Genomic DNA, 18,683 nt, shown 5'->3' with positions numbered 1-18,683 from the left:
GACTTTCAGTGGGTGAGTTTAATCATGTTAAAAACAGAATTATGGTAATATGAGATTTAGTAAGCTTTGAATAAGATGATTTAAAACATGTTAAAAGGAGGCACAAATGATTAACAATCATAAATAACTACCCTCAGAATTATGAATTTTTTTATTTCAAGAAGCAGGTATTTTGTTTAACAGGATTATTATTAGAACTTGCTGAACTAACAACAAAACAGAATTTTGAATGAGGAAACAGCAACCACTTCAGGTACGGTTTCAGATCACATACATATGGCAACAGCAAGTATTAACACTACAGGCACATGCTTTTCAACACATACAACCGAGTCAATCTTGGTAATCAGACTAGTTCCAAGGGCAAAACTTCCAAGTATTTCCTCCCTAACTTTGGTGAACAGTGAAGTATGGTTGTAATATGTCCAAACAACCCGGTGGAACTCGTGCCACCTGTAGATGAAATAGCTTCCAGACAAGTAGCAACGCTTTCCCTCCTAATGGTCATTGTTAACATGGAAACAAGGTCCCATTTTCAATTCATAACGGTTGATGTTTCCAGCATGCATGATTTACAGGTTGAATGTGGTTACGAGCCAATGGATGACTTGGAAACCATAACGGCTTTTGACAAACATTAAAATTTGTTTTTATTATGAACGACAAATAAAAGTTTCAGAAATGTGATTATTTCAGATAGAACAATGGTTAAATAAATATAAGTTTCACTCATTACAAATTTGTGACTGGTGTTAATAGCTTCTCATTTACATAACAAATTTACATTTTAATCACTTTGGACGTTGGTATTTACCTTAAACTATTGATTTGGAAAATATTATGAATACATAATCAAAACTAACGTTCTGAGTGGCCAAATGTGTAATGAATGTTATACATATTGGAAACTGACTCAGGAAATTATGAAAGAAATATTTTTTTCAAAGGTTTATAATATATTGGGAAAGAGTTCCTTCCGTTCCCCCAACCCTAAACCTAACCCTTAACCTTACCGAACTCTTACCAAATATTGCAAGCATCAAATAGCTTTCAGAAATTAAAAAACATTTCCTCCTCAAAGTAGATAGATAACTAATATATTTTAAAAACCTATATCAGATCTGTATATAATTTATAAACAAATCTTTAACTACCTGTGATTTAATTTAATTATCAACTATGTAACTGTCAAAATTAAGTCAATGCTATAAATTAAATAACTATTAAAATTAAGTTAATGCAGATCCATTGAAGTAAAAATTCAATAATTTATTATTTTGAATTTTTAAATTCATAAAAAAATCTAAATATAAGTGGTATTCAAAATATTGGTTTTCATATTGATTACATAATGTCATAAAACCCCGAGCTATTGCGACATATGCAAATGTTGCCAATAGTTACCATAACTAATAGCTGATACAGCCAAACGAGTCAGCTGACACATTTGAAAGAAGCACCTGTTTATTACCTTGTTCACTGATGACGTCGGCAGGTACACTATTTCGCGGGTAAATCAAGACAGCGACAAATATACTGATGATACACAAACAACAATATACATCTTAAATATCAGATCGAGTAAACAACTTACTTTCATTACACATCTCCTTAATAACTGTTATTCCTTCCGTGGCAACTTGTCGGCTCTCTCATCGTTATCCCTCTCATTTCATTAGCCGACTACAGTGTACGAGCGAGGCAACCAACATCGGAAACGGAAGACGCGCAGAAATATCAGCGCACGGGGACGGAAGTATGGCGGCAAAACCAAAACAAACTTTCTGAATGTGTCAACAAACTTACCGATTTATGATAAAGAAATAGAAATCAAAAGATCCAGACATGGCACATCGTAAGTTTTTGCAAAGGGACGGCATTTGGCAGTTTTTTGTTGTTGTCGGTTCCTCTAATTATGTTATCGGCGATGTCATATCTATCCATTTCACACACGATGTCAAAAATACTGTACAAACCACTTTTATAACACTAAAAGTAGCAATTGTAACTGTAATATGAAATACGAATACGATATGTTTCGGGAAATTGACAATAGATGCTACAAAAACCATGGATCAGATGATATTTTGCAGATTTTTGACTGAACACTGGGTGTATTTTTACAAACATGTTCAGACTTGTTGATATTTTATGTGAGCTTCAGAGTTGGCGTATATAAGGTTTAAGATACAACAAGACAAGAATAATAAACCCCATGACAGCTCTTGGCAACCACATACTGTCTATGTATATACAGCTAATATATTAAAAGCTATGTGTGTAACTGTGACTTACTGTCTTTCTGAAACTGCAGGTTCTGAGTTGATAACTAATAATTGTTGAGATACACACCCTAAATATGCTAAATAATAGTAGTTAATACTTCCATGTACTGCAGGTATTTATATTCATAACATACAAACCCAAAATAAATTTACGATTTATGTTCATAACATTTTGTACATAACCCTTATGATGTGTTCTTGCAGGGATTTGCCTTGAGTCCTCTATTTGAGAGTCCCTGGGACTTGTACTCTTAATTTTCAGGGGTCCTGGCTAGCTATTCTCCAAACGTTCGTAGCCTTACGAACTTCTTAAGCCCATTCTTAACACATTGGCTACGATCAAAGTTAAGAATTCTTAAGGCTACGAACGTTTCAGAATAAGGGCCCTGGACTTCATTGCGTCCATTGTAAATTTTTATGTGTATAGGACGCAGGTATTCGCGTCCTGTAAATCCCTGGTCTTGTTAGACATAACCTGCCAATAAGGTACTTCTACATTGCTGCAGCATAATGATATTGATAATAAGGCCACTTATATGGCGCTAAATTCCACACTGCAGGGGCATGCACTGAGCACATAAAACATAATGGACATTATTTCCATGGTTTACCTAAGTGGCCTGTGAGGCACTAGAAGTTTAATAGTCATACCGGTATGACTTATCCCACTGGTACCCATTCACTACTGGGTGAACAGAGGCAATTTGGAACAAACTCACTTGCCTATGGGGCAGGACTGAAGCATAGAGCATTTTTATATGCAAAATGTTCAGTGAGTTGAGACACCTGTAAAAAATAATCACTTGATATTATTATTCCTATTGTAGAATTAATTAGAATTAATATGCACAATATAATGTGAGTTTGGAGACAGAAGAAACTATGTTGAATGTTGGAAATGACAGCTAATCCTGCACTCACTCCCCTCATTTACCTATGTTTTATAACGAAGACACTATTCTTATGCATGAATAATAACAGTACATGACCATGATGACATATAAGCTTTTCTCATTTCAGTATGGCAGCATCCCTATGTTAATGTTTTTAAACATTTTAATATTGCATCATGGAAGAAATCAACCAAAGAGGGAGAAGTTTCATCTTCAATGGTATGTTGACATTGTTTACACTCTGCTGATTGATGGTTGATGTATTACTTTAAACTCTTTATGAGGCTCTAGAAACCACTGCAACCATAACCATCTTAACCATTTAAAGGGGCGGTGGGGTAGCCTTGTGGTTAAAACATTGGCTCGTCACGCCGAAGACCCGGGTTTGATTCCTCACATGAGTACAATGTGTGGAGCCCATTTCAGGTGTCTCTCTCTCTGTCTGTGTCTGTCTCTCTCTCTCTCTCATGCAATTAACAATTAGTCTGGCAGTCAGTGGACTTACAAGTGTGAAATGAATGATCAAGTGGAATCGTCTTCCTGTAATTATATTAAAAGACTGCTTTAAGGTGTCAGTCACACTGAAATAAGATCTTTTACTCACTTCTGATAAATTTCTGTGTAAAGATGTAGAAGCCTTTTGTAGGACATATTGCAGGTCAAAGATCTGACTTCAAGACGATTGTTGAGATGGTTGCTTCTATACCAGAATCTAAATACTGTATTCTTTCTTTACTTTAACACAAACACCTGGTAACCTGTGAAAAAGAAAGAAGCATGGTGCTGATGTTAGACATAAACATTAATAGGAGTAAATTTGCTGTTTGGTTTTGTACCACTAGTATTTCTTATAGATGTTAGAATTTCAAGGTTTTTCAAAATCTAATCTGCCATTAATTTCTAGGACAAAGTCATCAAGGGCACAGTTTTTCGTGTAACTGGCTCCATTCCTGCCGGAAACTACATCCAGCTTCCAAAGACAACTTCACAATCTTTGGGTTTGACAGGCCGATACTTTTATCTGATGTTCCGTCCAATTCCATCCAAGTATTTTGTGGTTCACCTGGACATTGCCACACAAGATAATCTTGTCGTGAGGATATCGTTTTCAAACCTGTTCAAAGAGTTTAAGTCTACATCAACATGGCTACAGTTCCCATTTGTCACCAGCCCCTTTGGAGGATCTGTCCACTCCTCTTTCGGGAGCAGCTGTAGGGGTGAGTATTGCAGAACACGGACACAGGACAACTGTAAATGGGTCCTGTCATCCTTAATTGAAAGCCAAAGATCACTATGCATCAGTAAAAAGAACGAAAACTTTCAGTGAATGTTCATTGTTTAAGTCTCATTTATAGCAAATTTAATTCAATGCCTCTTTACTTGAGGAAAAGAAAGAACTACCTTCAGTCATCAGAAGTGTTCAACATAACATTCTGAATTTTTATCATGATGTAAGGCCTAAAAAAAATGTTGTGGTTCCGATTACCTGACCGACCCTTGAATTCTGGTGCCGACCCTATTTTTTTTTAAGCGGTATGCATAAAATAAGCTGTCAGATAGTATTGTTTCTTCCTGGCACCAACAGACATCAGAAAGTCGACATGATGGCCGCAAGTTTGATTAAATAAACAATTACACATTGATAAATGTGTTATTAGTTTGTACTTTACGTCCAAAAAAAATATGTAAAAAAAAAATTCCTACCTACCCTAAATTTTAAAGAGGTGTAATCAGAACCGCAACATTTTTTTTGTTTGGCCTAATTATTACTACCTTTTTATGTCAGTATGCAGTTAGTTTCCCTTCTTCTATAATCCTACTGCAGAGTGAAACTCTTGACACAAACACACCCCTGAACAATTGAAATTGATAATTTTGTTCCCCTCCTTTCTTGAACCTCAGAACCTCGTCCTTGTGCTCAGAAATTATACCCTCGTCATGGTTACTGTCCTTGCGTTGCAATAGAGAAGCAGGTGGATCAAGGGCAGGTAACTCTGAGCTGGTGACCATGGTTGAGGTGTTTGAGTTTTCACTCTATATTATAAGTACTGAATATATGATGCAAACTTGATACTATCACAGGCAGATAGGCATGATAAGTACATAATATATCATCTATGAAATTCCCAGATTTCTGTCAGTATCTCTGTAATTATCTTCCAGGAATTGTATTACTCATGACATCTACATCTGAGATCTGAATAGAATTGTTCTTGATATACATCGTTTATTCTGAATTGTTTTTGATATACATCGTATATTCTGAATTGTTCTTGATATACATCGTTTATTCTGAATTGTTCTTGATATACATCGTTTATTCTGAATTGTTCTTGATATACATCGTATATTCTGAATTGTTCTTGATGTACATCGTATATTCTTAATTGTTCTTGATATACATCGTTTATTCTGAATTGTTCTTGATATACATCGTTTATTCTGAATTGTTCTTGATGTACATCGTATATTCTTAATTGTTCTTGATATACATCGTTTATTCTGAATTGTTCTTGATAAAACATCGTTTATTCTGAATTGCTCTTGATATACATAGTTTATTCTGAATTGTTCTTGATATACATCGTTTATTCTGAATTGTTCTTGATGTACATCGTTTATTCTGAATTGTTCTTGATATACATCGTATATTCTGAATTGTTCTTGATATACATCGTTATTCTGAATTGTTCTTGATAAACATTGTTTATTCTGAATTGTTCTTGATATACATAGTTTATTCTGAATTGTTCTTGATATACATCGTTTATTCTGAATTGTTCTTGATGTACATCGTATATTCTGAATTGTTCTTGATATACATCGTTTATTCTGAATTGTTCCATTTTGTGTAGATAACAGTGGTCCCACCCCGATGTCTGTGAAGTGGACGGTGTTATGTCTTGACTTCCATTACATACTATCCATGTACCTCAATCGGAAGTTCTCGTACCTAAAGAGCATCCGACTGTGTGCCAACATGACTGTCAAGAATATCTTCACTAGCGACATGTTGTATGATCCTGGTATGTAGTTATGTGAAGCGAAATATCACATGTTTCCTAATTACTGCCAACCTTAACCTCAAGCCCCTGGACTAAATTGCCTTTCTTGTTTTCCCCAGTTGCACCTTTTTTAATTTTCTATCATATGTTTGAACTGTTTTTATGTACATCTCCTATGAATGTCAGCTAAGGTTCAGGACTTACTCATGTTAAAATTAAAAAATGGACTTTTCCATTCACGATAGGTATTTTTATGTTCTTGATGATGAGGGAATGGAAGTCTATACAATTTGTTATGAAAGTTATCAGATATATGAAACACTAAACAAAAAGCTGAGGATAAAAGGCATCAAATGATTTCAGAGGTTTTAATGGAGCATATTGTTATAACTTCAAACATGTCAGGAGAAAGACTTGTAGCAAGCTGAGACTAAAGATAAATATTTCATCTTATGTTTGTGTTGTCTTTATATCAATCACCTGCCCTTTTTCTAATATTTATAAAACTGATTCCTGAAAACATCTTTGTCTTCCTTCTTAACACATTTTAGCCATATGTTTTCATTTTGTATTATTGTTGAGTGTAGAACATTCAAAGTGCTTTCCAAAGAGTTCCACATTTCATAAGTTATGCAGACCCTGGGGGTCAAAAGGGTGGTGTCTGTATTGGTTGGAGCGTACATTGCTACTGGTGATTAAGGTGGAAGTAGTTGTGATGAGCTGTTTGAACTGTGTAGGTATGACTCTGGAAGAAGCCAAAAAGAAGGGGCTGCTTGGACATGGAATCACACCAATGCCAAGAGAAATGGCATATCCACTTTTCAAGGGAGATGACTGGCACGATAATTATGACCTTATCAGGTAGGCATGGTGCTGCTATTTGTCTCATTGCTGAATTAAACAAACATGCATCTGACAAAGTCTAGAAAGGAAGATATGATGCATGGATCATCTAAATACTTTCTAGGGCATTTTGTAAAATGTCTTTTGTTGATTTGACAACGATACCTGTATGTCATGCATTTATAGGACTAAATGAATTTATATGACTGTTTCACTGGCATGAATGTCAATCTGTGCATGCAACTTTTAGTATAGGTTTGTCTTGTATGAATTACATGATTAGGTGATTCACTCAAGTCAGGCTTGAAACTAACTGAAGTTGAGACTGGAACATGTATTTCAGGTTTCCTTCTGATGGAAAGAAGAAGCCACACGATTCTATCCAAACTTTAGAGACCAACAGTAACCATGGTAACAAGAATGGTGTGTGCATAATTTGTATTTGTTTACCTGCTGTACTAATATTTACAAATACATAATACAGTGAAATCTGGTGTTGAATAGTACCATATTTTTCATAATAATTTATTGCAATTGTAAAGTTTAATGTACAGGCTTGTAACAACATTCAGTCTACATTTTAATATTGTAAATTTTGATAAAAATTGAAACAGTTACCAGTAAACAGGATGATACCATCATTTACCGGGACACACCTTGAGACTAATATGATCATACCTTTCACAGACAATGTGCGAGGACCCAGCCCCAAGCGGATAGCCCCCCGAACAGTAGATGTCAGTAAATGTGTGTCTGAGAGAGTGTCCATGATTCACAAACTGACCAGCCCCCGAGATGTGAGTACATGTAGTTGGAATGGAAAATGGAAGCCTAAACATAGAGAAACTCTTGTACAGATATAAATCTATGTGATCTTAAGATTTGCACAATATCACACATTCCTGCAAAACCATGATTTAGGGAGGAGAGAGGGGTGGACTGTATTTGTGTACAAATGTGTTCTGTAACACATTATCAGTTCCTGTAGGGTGAATAATGGGCATTGATGGCAGCCTCCAAAAAGTAATGAAAAATTGAAAATATCTCCTCCCCTCTCCTCCTGGATTTATCTAAGATTTACACTTATATTAAGGTCTCAACCTGTTTTCTCCCCATAACAAAGTTTTAAGCGTAGATAGTAAAGTGAGTGAGGTGTGGGGTTGGGTGAGTGAGTGAGTATGGTATTATGCCGCTTTTACCAATAATCCATTCATATTACAGCCATTCAAGCCTATGCATTTAATATTTTTGGAATCTGATACCTGTTGTATAAAAACTTACCTTTTTTCCATTTCTTGTTATTCAAGATGGTGCAACTCTAGAAATGTTGTTTTTCAAATGATGTGTAATAAATGGTATTAATAAAAGAATAACAATTCCTGTAACAGAGATTGATCCATGGTTTTGAGAATGTGGTGCACCATCAAGGAAGTGAACAAAAATGCATGACAGGTTTACCCATAAGATGATAACGTGTAAGGCTGGTGGTGTCAGGTAGTGAGCGAACCTGCACCATCCTGGGCCCACTATCACAAAGCGATCTTAGCGCTACAATGATTGTAACTCCCATTCTCCAACATACTAGTAGGCTTCAGATAGTCGTAGCGCTAAGATCGCTTTGTACAAGTGGGCCCTGATCGGTATCTGCCAGTCTCTCACAGTAGCAGTTGAATCTGTTTTGTGTTCAGAAACCACGTCGGCAGACTGTCATCGTCAGAGCTTCCATCTGTTGGACTGGACAATCTATCAATTCAGCAAGATAAGGGTGGTGAGGTGCACATCTTCGCTCATCCGGATGAGGATCTGGTGCTGCACCACAGAGACAGACACAGAGACAGACACAGACAGGGAGAGGTGGGAACAGTGTTGTACATCCTCACAAATTCATGATGACATTTTATAGAATACGACCCGTGAAGATCCGGGGTAGAATAGGTCTTCAGCAACCCATGCTTGCCACAAAAGGCGACTATGCTTGTCGTTAGAGGCGACTAATGGGATCGGGTGGTCAGGCTTGCTGACTTGTCATGTCATCGGTTCCCAATTGTGCAGATCGATGCTCATGCTGTTGATCACTGGATTGTGTGGTCCAGACTCGAATATTTACAGACCGCCGCCATAAAGCTGGAATATTGCTGAGTGTGGCGTAAAACTAAACTCACTCACACACTCACTCATTTTTATAGAATACACAGGTGTTGTGTCATGAACATTGTAAAACATGGTGTTGGCCCTTTGGATCATCTAACAAGCCTAAAGTTGTAGTGATCTTTCCACAACTATCATGCATCCAGTACTATAACAGTTGCTGGAGACAGTTATGGTTCCAAGTCCTGCTTCTTAATGTGGAATGAGGACTTCACTCAAGACATATTGTGTTTGTGGCTAAAGTTATGGCTAATTGCTAATTCATCTACATAAAAAGGTAAATAAACATGTATTCTTTCAACATGCATATGTACTTTGTTTCTGGAGCTACCTGGGGCGGTGGGGTAGCCTAGTGGTTAAAGTGTTCGTTCATCATGCCGAAGACTCGGGTTCGATTCCCCACATGGGTACAATGTGTGAAGCCCATTTCTGGTGTCCCCAGCCGTGATATTGCTGGAATACTGCTAAAAGCAGCGTAAAACTAAAGTCACTCACTCACTCACTCTGGAGCTAACTGTGTCTGGTGTATTTCAGGGTGTACACATTGGAGTGTCTGACTCGGCTACATACCTGCCTCCCAAACCAACATACAAGGTGAGGATGTCAGACTGGAGGATGTCAGCATGCATCGAGTCAGCATTTGCCCCGTCCAGTCATTTCTAGAAATTCATTCTTTAAAGACTAGTCCACACGATTAGTGGAAACCATATTACACAAGTTCTTAGACTTTGTAGTGGGATGAAGACTAAAAGGTTTACTATGTTGCCATTTTCTGTCATTTTTATGGAGTTTGTAGAAGCATTGTGGAACTGGATCAGAATTATTGCCCGCAATAGCTGCTAGTAATAGAGGACTACTGTCATTGGATTTTTCCTTATTCTCAGCACTAGTACCCTTGGGTTAGCAGACTTACATGATTTTTGAAAGCTTGTGAAATTGAATAGAGATGCAGAAGCAGGAGTAGGGGTGGGGGTTCCTTTTTTTTAGCTCCAGTATCCAAGTCCAGGGATGTTCAAGTTTTTCTATTTCTAACCATGAGTGTGACACAATATGGCCCTCTTGACATTCTGACTAAGATGTACATGGGTATTTCAATCAGACAATGGTACTTTTGAAACAAAAGTATTCATTGAGTTCTTTATGTTGAACCACCAATCCCCCACCCATTGAACCACCAATACCCCCACCAATGAACCACCAATACCCCCACCCATGGAACCACCAATACCCCCACCCATGAACCACCATATACCCCACCCATGAAACCACTATACCCCCACCCATGAAACCACCACTACCCCCCCATGAAACCACCTATACCCCCACCCATGAAACCACCATACCCCCACCCATGAAACCACCACCCCACCCATGAAACCCCACTACCCATGGAACCACCTATACCCCCCACCCATGGAACCACCACTACCTCACCCACCACCTATGGAACCACCTATACCCCCCACCCATGAAACCACCTATACCCCCCACCCATGAAACCACCTTTACTCCCCACCCATGAAACCACCACTACCCCACCCATGGAACCACCTATACCCCCCACCCATGAAAACCACCTATACCCCCATGGAACCACCTATACCTCCACCCATGAACCACCTATACCCCACCCATGGAACCACCTATACCCCCACCCATGGAAACCACCACTACCCCACCCATGAAACCACCACACCCCCCCATGGAACCACCACTACCCCCATGGAACCACCACTACCCCACCCATGAAACCACCACCAATACCCCACCCATGGAACCACCTATACCCCACCCATGGAACCACCAATACCCCCACCCATGAAACCACCTATACCCCCACCCATGAAACCACCACTACCCCATGGAACCACCTATACCTCCACCCATGAAACCACCAATACCCCACCCATGGAACCACCACCTATACCCCACCCATGAAACCACCTATACCCCACCCATGGAACCACCTATACCCCCCACCCATGAAACCACCTATACCCCCACCCATGAAACCACTTATACCCCACCCTTGAAACCACTGATACCCCACCCATGGAACCACCAATACCCCCACCCATGGAACCACCAATACCCAACCCATGGAACCACCTATACCCCCCCACCCATGAAACCACCACTACCCCCCCATGGAACCACCTATACTCCCACCCATGGAACCACCACCCCACCCATGGAACCCCCTATACCCCACCCATGAAACCACCTACCATACCCGCACCCATGGAACCACCTATACCCCACCCATGAAACCACCAATACCCCACCCATGAAACCACCAATACCCCCACCCATGAAACCACCACCCCCACCCATGAAACCACCTATACCCCACCCATGGAACCACCTATACCCCACCCATGGAACCACCTATACCCCACCCATGAAACCACCAATACCCCACCCATGGAACCACCTATACCCCCACCCATGAAACCACCAATACCCCCACCCATGAAACCACCTATACCCCCACCCATGAAACCACCAATACCCCACCCATGGAACCACCTATACCCCACCCATGGAAACCACCACTACCCCACCCATGGAACCACCTATACCCCCACCCATGAAACCACCAATACCCCACCCATGGAACCACCTATACCCCCACCCATGAACCACCACCCCCACCCCATGAAACCACCTATACCCCCACCCATGGAACCACCTATACCCCACCCATGGAACCACCTATACCCCACCCATGGAACCACCTATACCCCCACCCATGAAACAACCTATACCCCACCCATGGAACCACCTATACCCCCACCCATGAAACCACCACTACCCCCACCCATGGACCATCTATACCCCCCACCCATGAACCACCTATACCCCCACCCATGAAACCACCTATACCCCCACCCATGAAACCACTATACCCCCACCCATGAACCACCTATACCCCCACCCATGGAACCACCTATACCCCACCCATGGAACCACCTATACCCCCACCCATGAACCACCTATACCCCACCCATGAAACTCACCACCTATATACCCCACCCATGGAACCACCTATATGAAACCACCTATACCCCACCCATGGAACCACCACTATACCCCCACCCATGAAACAACCCCCCACCCATGGAACCACCTATACCCCCACCCATGAAACCACCACTACCCCACCCATGAACCATCTATACCCCCACCCATGAACCACCTATACCCCCACCCATGAACCACCTATACCCCCACCCATGGAACCACCATACCCTCACCCATGGAACCACCTATACCCCACCCATGGAACCACCACTACCCCACCCATGGAACCACCTATACCCCCACCCATGAAGCCACCACTACCCCACCCATGAAACCACCTATACCCCACCCATGGAACCACCTCTACCCCACCCATGAACCACCTCTACCCCATCCATGGAACCACCTCTACCCCACCCATGGAACCACCCCCAGCTGCATGTCATCACTTGTTTATTTCCAGACCTTGGAACCTGATCCTATCCTCAAGTTGAAGAGAATTGTTGGTTTTGGAGGTGGCACATACAGAGAGGTAATTTGTTATTCAGGACTCAAATAAATGAGAAATTAGGGTTGTTAAAACCTTAAAATGAATGGAAATTGAAATTAAAAATAATATATGAAAGATCTGCCACTGTCATAACTGGAATACTACTGCGTGTGTCATTTAGCACACACATTTTTTATTAGTTTTAACCGAAAGGTGCCATACACACATACATCTTGTGGATGGAATAGTATACTCAGTGAATTAAATGTCCCCATTCTAACCTGATTAACTGTTAGTACTGAGATAAGTAATTTTTAAATTCAACAGAATTTGAACCATTTAACTGGTATTCATTAGTCATCTGTCTTTAGTACACGCTTCACATGTTGAATCCAGCTTACGGTGCTGGCAACACTTGTTGTTCTATCATCCAAAGATCAGAACAAAAGAAGTTCCAATCTTGCCTAGTAGTGTGTAAATGGGGCGATGGGGTAGCCTAGTGGTTAAAAAAGCGTTGGCTCATCATGCCGAAGACCCGGGTTCGAATCCCCACATGGGTACAATGTGTGAAGCCCATTTCTGGTGTCCCCTGCCGTGGTGTTGCTGGAATATTGCTAAACGCGGCGTAGAACCATACTCACTCACTCACTCACTCACAAGTCATACAGTTCATGGGCAGTCCAACACAAAGGCATGTGTTTAAACGTTTATTAAGCTACTGATATTATTGAAGTAGCTTGTTATTTAAACCAAATAATGCACTGTAATCATTCAAGTATGTTCCACCTCTCCTCCAGGCAGTCTGGACTCTGGATGGGTCAGCGATTATCTACCCTTGTCATGCTATTGTGGTCATCATGAAGGTCTCCAGTGGACAGCAAAGGTTCCTGATAGGACACACAGACAAGGTACGGACCCAAGGGATGAACCAGATAATCCATTACTTGTAGACTCAAAGGGCACTGGTTGCCAGTTATCTCAGGCACTGCATTCTTCTGTGCAGAGTTGCATCCCTTGGGAACGCCAGAAGCCTATGATGGTGGGTTCAAATCCCAGATTCGCCTTGAATATGTTTCAAGGTTTGTCATCAACATACTGGTGCTTATTGGTTTCATGAAAGTGGAAAACATGTAAGACATGAATCACTATCTTGCTACATCAAGCCAACACTCTGATAAAACTGAAATAATGTTCAACGTGGTGTTTTAGTGAATATACAAGGAGCAGTACACTTTTCAGGTCATGTTTGAAACTGCATGTTGTAAAATGGTACTTCGTAAGGATGGGAAAGCCGCAATAACTTGTGCGCCTAGTGGCTGCAAGAGTTGTATGCCCCCAGGGAGTTGAGATTGATAATACGCTTTGCCGTTGAGATTGACATCCAATGATCTTTAGCATGTACTAGTTGTGTGGATATGTGCGCTATATAAATATCCTATAAAAATAATAATGATAATGATAGGTTTTTAGAAAACTAAATAGTAATTTATCTAATCCTGCACTACTTACTTCCTGCACTTATTGCTTACGACTCGAAACATGGCTGTGCCAGATGATTGATGTTGAAAGTGTAGACTGTGATCACTTCCTGGTCTAGGGATCACTTCCTGGTCTCCGTCTGCGCACTCATCACCGGAAATTGACGTCAGCCACCTCAGATTAGTACTATTCTCATGCCTCGCAAGACGTGGTTTGCGAGCTCGACTGATTTGTATCCTATGAATTGTGTTTATTGATAATAAACTGACTTTTGGGTGTTTTCCTTTATTCTTCAGAGGATGTAGGTATTACCCTTCTGTTTCGTCTTTTTTGTAGTACTGTTGTAGTGATGGTGTTTGTAATAAACACGATAATTTTTCATCACTATTATCGGTCACTTCGTCACTTCGCCATTCAGAACACGTGGCTTCGATGTATTCGTAGTGGCTTGTTCTTGGCTCATGCTTATTTGTTCTACTATTATCGTATATTATTATTAAGCCTTAATTCTGGTCTGCAGTGTTTGTCAGGATTTGTGAGACGTTTGTTCTCCATTATGCTGTTATACCCCATTACTATTATACTGTTTCCCAGTGTGTTCCTCATTGCTATTGAATTTTTTTCACCGTGTTTGCTGGGGTTTTCTGCTATGTTGCAGTTTCTATACGGCACGCGCTGTATAGTTTGTAAGGCGGGGTATCTCATAAGTGCCTTCATTCATATTGTTTGAATTGCACTTTTCTGTTTTCTCCCCGTTTTTTTTCACATGAATGAATGTGCTTGTTGCTCAATATATCATCTTAATACCTTTTTTACCGTCTATGAAGCGCCAAGTCCAACACCGACGTCGCCTAGGGCAAGTACACAGATACTTGCCACGCCACTGATGTCCACTAACTCTATGTTTTCTGGCACAGCCATTGCAACCAGAGTTTCTTGACCTAGTTAGCAGGACCGACGTCAAGCAGTCACTGGATGTTTCAGCGCCCATTCTGCCTGTTCATACACTGCAACAGCGCCACTGCTGTTCATAACTGCACGCCTGTATGGCGCATCTATCACATCGACTACGACCTCGGCAGTTGGTGTCAGCGTCTCCGTCGCAACACCTACCTGTTCCAGCTTCGTTCCCGACTACAGCAAATGTATGGTCTACCTGATCCAGCGCCTGCATGGTGCCTGTAAACCATACTTACTCACTCCAGAGCCTGTATGGCGTTTCCACCAGATCCAGCGCTTGTACGGCGCGCATAACACCATACTCACTTGCTCACTCCAGCTCCAGCTCCGCTCCAGTGGTTCTATCAGATCCAGTGCCTGTACAGCGCCTATAAAACCATCCTCACTCACTCCAGCCCCTGTCCGTATTTATTCTACCAGATATAGCGCCTATACGGCGCTAGCAGCTGTACGGCGCCTCTTAGAGATCCAACGCCTATACCATCATACTCACTCACTCTAGCGCCTGTCTGGCTTTTCTACCAGATGCAGCGCCTGTACGGCGCTACCAGCTGTATGGCGCCTCTACTAGATCTAGCGCCTATAAACCCATACTCACTCCAGCAGGCAGACACTGCGATGGAACAGTGTTGGACTCTGAATACTGTGTTCCAGTGGCGTTTTTTACCAGATTCAGCATCTATATGATGCCTCCACTATATCCAGTGCCTCCAGTGTTTAACATACTGTGTCACCACCTCCCAACATCTTCAAGCGTTCGACAGCTGTTGGTTGCGCCACTGTCTCTGATAGCCCCTACGTTGGGAGACAAACACATCTTGCCCTCGGAGATTATTTTGGCATTTACGCAATCAATTGTCAAGAAATTAAGCGCGTGACAGTTTTCTTCATACAGTGCGTCTTACAAGGTGTTAGTCTCAAGGGATGACAGCCCTTGATTTGGAACTCACACGGATGTTTCATCCTATCTCAAACTTAGCTTCGGCTATTAACACTGTCTCTCCAGACCTGACCTGAGATGAATCCGTACAGGATCGTCACCTCGCTTCTATGATGGCTTGGTAGTGGATGGTCCTCACTGTCCTTGGCGAACACTTACGGGCAGATCTCGCCAATGCATGTGTTATTTGAGGTCAAGGATTTCCCTCCCCTTTTCCGGTTGGGATTAAAATTTTCGGTGGACTTGATCTGGCCAACCCTAGTCCTTGACTACCATATTTAATAACGAGATCAAGGACGTCTATCAAACAGTGTGCGACTTTCCTCAGAGGAAGATATTGTTGACGGCCTTCCAGCAAGTCCAACATCCCTCATCACATGAATCCAGTACCTACTATTGCCTCGATGCCACACAGTTAGGTGGGCTTGGAATCAGGCTCCTATCCATGGTTGGAGACGTGGTGACAAGTCTCATATCGACAAGGGAGGATATGAACGTAGCTGCGTCCCCTTCAAGGGTGACAGAAGCAGGGGCAAATGAAGCTCAAGATCCACACGACTGGACACTCCCTACTCCAGAGGCCCTTGAATTATCCATACACCCGTACATTGGTGACTACTGCGTTTCTGATGTTATTGGTTATTTCTTGGGGGTCCATACGTCACGACATCTGGAAACATGTGTTCCGGCTCCTCATAGCTCTGCCTCTATGATGTGCCGGGTTCCAAAGTTTACTTTTCGACCGGAAGTACATGCTCTTTTACTTCAACAGCTCCATGGTTATAAGCTCATATCATAATGCAGCAACAGTGATAAATTTTTCCTTATCCTGACTCATGCTCTTTTGCTTGTCCTCCTCTTCCTGCGAACATAGTGGAACACTTGTATCTCCTTATTTGAAGCTCCCTTCAAAATAAAATCACTAATTGGTACTCACCACGAGTTGCTCCCCTTTGTTTCCCCTGGCGGGAACAGGTGTCGCCACCCTCTGGCCCCCATGCTTCACTCTCTCCTTCTTAGCCCAGTGAGCAGGATGTGAGAGCCTGTGTCTCCTTACACACTATATCCTTTGCTTTTCTTAGTTTATTATTAATCCGGGGTAGAATAGGTCTTCAGCAACCCATGTGCTTGCTATAACAAGGCTTACTATCTTGTCGTAATTAACGGATCGGGTGGTCAGTTTCGCTTTGACTTGGTTGACAAATGTCATCGGTTCCCAATTGCGCAGATCGATGCTCATGCTGTTGATCACTGGATTGTCTGGTCCAGACTCGATTATTTACAGACCGCCATATAGCTGAATATTGCTGAGTGCGGCGAAAAAACTAAACTCACTCACTCTTAGTTTATTACCTCTTATAGGTTACTATAGAGGTATAGCTAGTATCCTTCATTAATTTGCATTGATATTTAATCGTTATTTCTACTGTTTATTCACGTGAGTTCGTGATTGTTCAGCTAGTTTTACGTTGATGAAAATCTGTACGATTTGCAATTTACGTTTTCAATTGCTGACCCGCATGTATTATGCCCTAGTTGTTCTACGCCTTAATTGTGCTTGATACACGCGATTGCAGTTACTGCATTAATCTATCCAATTCTGCTTTTCATAAATATCTTTGCGTGCGTGAGACGCACCGCAGATAGGTCACGCAAAACAAGGGTTAGACATGGCCGATACATCGGATTCCCCTTCCAGTCAGCTGCTGTCGATAGACCTCTCCCGCCTGGTGTTCTACGCTAAGAGACTCCGCTGGAAGATGGCGCGGGATGCAGTCCGCCACCGCGAAGAAGCGACCTGCCTCCCCAGACGTCCCGGCATCGCAGATAAAGTCCAAGAGGGCCTCGGCGCTCTTCTCAACGCGCCAGACTTCGAGGACACCCAGGGCAGCGTCATCCTTCCAAAGGGAAATCCACTGAAGTCGTCAAAAGAACTTTCTCAGCCGAGATTGTTCCAGCCGCCCGAACTGGGCCTCTACGATGATCAGCCGATCATCATCCCTGACGTCACGCCAGAAGAAGCGACCGGTGACAGCTACAGTGACATCAGCAGAGATCGCCATGCAGCCTGATGCCTCTACACTGATGTCAGACGACTTCATTGAGGGGTCAGCAGCTGTCATCGCAGAGAGGGCACCGACTACTTCGTCGCAGACCATCCCAGACGACATGATCGCGGCAGATCATGACCATGATGGAGGGCCACTACAGTCGGGAAGCAGCCAGCCCAGGGCCCGAAAGCAGCATAGACGATACCCCAGAGGCAACCCCAGTCAGCGTAGCAGCCACGACGATGCAGCCTTCGAGAAGGAAGTCACAGACCACCTCAGCGGAAGGACGCAGATGTACAGTCGTCGCGAAGGCCTTCGCGAAGACGGAGAGATCGTCATCATCTCGGCCTCGTCCTCAGATGCAGACTCAGACCACCAGACGTCACGCGGAAACCGTCCGCGAAGTCAAGGCGCTGCTCCCCAGGTCGGACGCCAGAGGAAGCTGCGAAGGCGTCGCCACACAGATCGCCATCGCATCCAGAAGGACGCGCGAGGGACTATTCAAGAGCTTCAATGAGCCGTCAACATTCTCCTCGCAGATCTAGGTCTTCCCATAGACGCATCA

At 42.2% G+C, this 18,683-nt stretch overlaps 2 protein-coding genes across 2 annotated transcripts in view; one reads left to right on the top strand and one right to left on the bottom strand.

Annotated features, from left to right (window-relative positions):
- LOC124289383 (MICAL-like protein 1) overlaps window positions 1–1,724 on the bottom strand; it is a 66,408-nt gene extending 64,684 nt beyond the window's left edge. The window contains 1 exon segment of the mRNA XM_046726005.1: window positions 1,595–1,724. The gene's annotated coding sequence lies outside the window, so the exon portion shown is untranslated.
- Window positions 1,725–1,738: 14 nt separating this feature from the next.
- The window catches only part of LOC124289382 (WD repeat-containing protein 90-like), a 65,557-nt gene continuing 48,612 nt past the window's right edge, over window positions 1,739–18,683 (top strand). Inside the window, 12 exon segments of the mRNA XM_046726004.1 lie at window positions 1,739–1,855; window positions 3,306–3,397; window positions 4,083–4,395; window positions 6,034–6,204; window positions 6,921–7,044; window positions 7,370–7,449; window positions 7,714–7,823; window positions 8,715–8,735; window positions 8,737–8,880; window positions 9,709–9,768; window positions 12,662–12,730; window positions 13,486–13,596. Of these exon segments, the coding sequence (XP_046581960.1) occupies window positions 1,846–1,855; window positions 3,306–3,397; window positions 4,083–4,395; window positions 6,034–6,204; window positions 6,921–7,044; window positions 7,370–7,449; window positions 7,714–7,823; window positions 8,715–8,735; window positions 8,737–8,880; window positions 9,709–9,768; window positions 12,662–12,730; window positions 13,486–13,596 (1,305 nt within the window). The 5' untranslated portion in view covers window positions 1,739–1,845.

This window comes from Haliotis rubra, unplaced genomic scaffold, assembly GCF_003918875.1.
Source record: "Haliotis rubra isolate DU_JTF1 unplaced genomic scaffold, ASM391887v1 Scf44, whole genome shotgun sequence".
In the NCBI taxonomy this organism is placed as follows: Eukaryota; Metazoa; Mollusca; class Gastropoda; order Lepetellida; family Haliotidae; genus Haliotis; species Haliotis rubra.
Note: the sequence above shows the minus strand (reverse complement) of the source record. Positions and strands in the feature narration are given on the sequence as shown.